At 46.1% G+C, this 2,500-nt stretch overlaps 1 protein-coding gene across 3 annotated transcripts in view; it reads left to right on the forward strand.

Annotated features, from left to right (window-relative positions):
- LOC149984734 (intermembrane lipid transfer protein VPS13B-like) overlaps nucleotides 1–2,500 on the forward strand; it is a 283,030-nt gene that overhangs the window by 266,133 nt on the left and 14,397 nt on the right. For 2 of the 3 annotated variants that reach the window (XM_090215719.1, XM_090215713.1), the window contains exons 30-31: nucleotides 378–496; nucleotides 1,720–1,945. In XM_090215719.1, the coding sequence (XP_090071845.1) occupies nucleotides 378–496; nucleotides 1,720–1,945 (345 nt within the window). Of the gene's footprint in view, nucleotides 1–377; nucleotides 497–1,719; nucleotides 1,950–2,500 lie in introns of all 3 variants that reach the window. The other variant, XM_090215714.1, reaches the window with a different exon arrangement.

A 2,500-nucleotide genomic window follows, 5' to 3' on the forward strand; every position in this document is an offset into this window, starting at 1 on the left:
ACTGAGTAGATGTACTGAGTAGATGTGCTGAGTAGATGTACTGAGTAGATGTGCTGAGTAGATGTACTGAGTAGATGTACTGAGTAGATGTACTGAGTAGATGTACTGAGTAGATGTACTGAGTAGATGTGCTGAGTAGATGTACTGAGTAGATGTACTGAGTAGATGTACTGAGTAGATGTACTGAGTAGATGTGCTGAGTAGATGTGCTGAGTAGATGTACTGAGTAGATGTACTGAGTAGATGTACTGAGTAGATGTACTGAGTAGATGTGCTGAGTAGATGTGCTGAGTAGATGTACTGAGTAGATGTACTGAGTAGATGTACTGAGTAGATGTGCTGAGTAGATGTTCTGAGTAGATGTGTGTTGTGTGTAGGTGGTTTTCCTACCAGGGTTTGGCTGTCTCTACATAGATGTCGTCCATCAGGGTGGCACAGTCATCCTCACCCTGGCACCAGAGGGCAGCGTGGACTCTGTCATGAGCCTGCACAACAGGTAACCTCTAACCCCCAACATCTAATCCCTAACCTCTAACCCCCAACCTCTAACCCCCAACCTCTAATCCCTAACCTCTAACGCCTAACCTCTAATCCCTAACCTCTAACACCTAACCTCTAACCTCTAACCCCCAACATCTAATCCCTAACCTCTAACCCCCAACCTCTAACCCCCAACCTCTAATCCCTAATCTCTAACCCCCAACCTCTAACCCCCAACCTCTAATCCCTAACCTCTAACCTCTAACCCCCAACATCTAATCCCTAACCTCTAACCTCTAACCCCCAACATCTAATCCCTAACCTCTAACCTCTAACCCCCAACATCTAATCACGAACCTCTAACCCCCAACCTCTAACCCCCAACCTCTAATCCCCAACCTCTAATCCCTAACCTCTAACCTCTAATCCCTAACCTCTAACCCCCAACCTCTAACCCCCAATTTATAATCCCTAACCTCTAATCCCTAACCTCTAACCCCCAACCTCTAACCCCCAACTTCTAATCCCTAATCTCTAATCCCTAACCTCTAACCTCTAACCCCCAACATATAATCCCTAACCTCTAACCCCCAACCGCTAACCCCCAACCTCTAATCCCTAACCTCTAACGCCTAACCTCTAACCTCTAATCCCTAACCTCTAACACCTAACCTCTAACCTCTAATCCCTAATCCCCAACTCCTAACCTCTAATCCCTAACCTCCAACTCCTAACCTCTAATCCCTAACCTCTAACCCCCACCTCTAACCCCCAACCTATAACCCCCAACATCTAATCCCCTAACCTCTAACCCCCAACTTCTAACCCCCAACCTCTAATCCCCAATCTCTAACCCCCAACCTCTAATCCCCAACCTCTAACCACCAACCCCCAACCTCTAACGCCTAACATCTAACCCCCAACCCCTAACCTCTAACCCATAACCCCTAACCTCTAACCCCTAACCTCTAACCCTACTACAGGAGAGACAAACAATACAATATATTTGTATGCTAATAAAATATATGATTTTTGGTTTGTTTTAATGTAATGTATAATTGATAATGATGAGCAGTTAATGATAACAACATTAGCAGGTCATAGTTCACCCTGACAAAGGATGCCATATTGTCTTTCACCACTGGGGGGCGCTGTAACCCCCGTTCTGTGTAAACCCCAGCCATCCCTTTTGCATTGATTTAAAAGGATCAACATAACTGATTGGTATCTGTCTCTCAGGACGTCCAATCGGAAGCTGGCGTTCAGGGTGTTGCTGAGCGAGGCCAGTGTGTCGCTGAGAGATGACATCACCAGTCGTTCGGGTTCCGTGGAGCTCTTGAGGCTGACTCTGTCCAAACTGCTACTGAACCTGTGTCCTGCCCGTCTGGGTGACTCTGGCATGGGGCTGGTCACCGCCGGGATGGGAGAGGCCTGTCTGGTCGAAGTCCACTGTGCCAGCCTGCAGGTGGGTCGACTCATATTTATAGGTCACCTGACGAAGGCTATGTATAGGTCACCTGACGAAGGCTATGTATAGGTCACCTGACGAAGGCTGTGTATAGGTCACCTGACGAAGGCTGTTTATAGGTCACCTGACGAAGACTGTTTATAGGTCACCTGACGAAGGCTGTTTATAGGTTACCTGACGAAGGCTGTTTATAGGTCACCTGACGAAGGCTGTTTATAGGTCACCTGACGAAGGCTGTTTATAGGTCACCTGACGAAGGCTGTTTCAGCCAAAACAGTGTATCTGCATGAAGGAGTAAAGCACAGGAGCAACATGGAGGCTTTTATCTCTTCATTGACTGTGAAATAACACAGAACGTCTTCTGTAAAATATAAAACTAGAAAAGGTACATTTCCTGCTTCAGCCATCTAAATATCTTCCTGTGTACAGCATAGATCTACACTATACATATCTATATTAACTAGATATTCCTCTGTTCTCTTCCAGGTGGATAACTACAGTATAGATCTACACTAACTAGATATTCCTCTGTTCTCTTCCAGGTGGATAACT

Source organism: Oncorhynchus mykiss, chromosome 2 (genome assembly GCF_057628025.1).
Source record: "Oncorhynchus mykiss isolate SJ-2025 chromosome 2, ASM5762802v1, whole genome shotgun sequence".
In the NCBI taxonomy this organism is placed as follows: domain Eukaryota; kingdom Metazoa; phylum Chordata; class Actinopteri; order Salmoniformes; family Salmonidae; genus Oncorhynchus; species Oncorhynchus mykiss.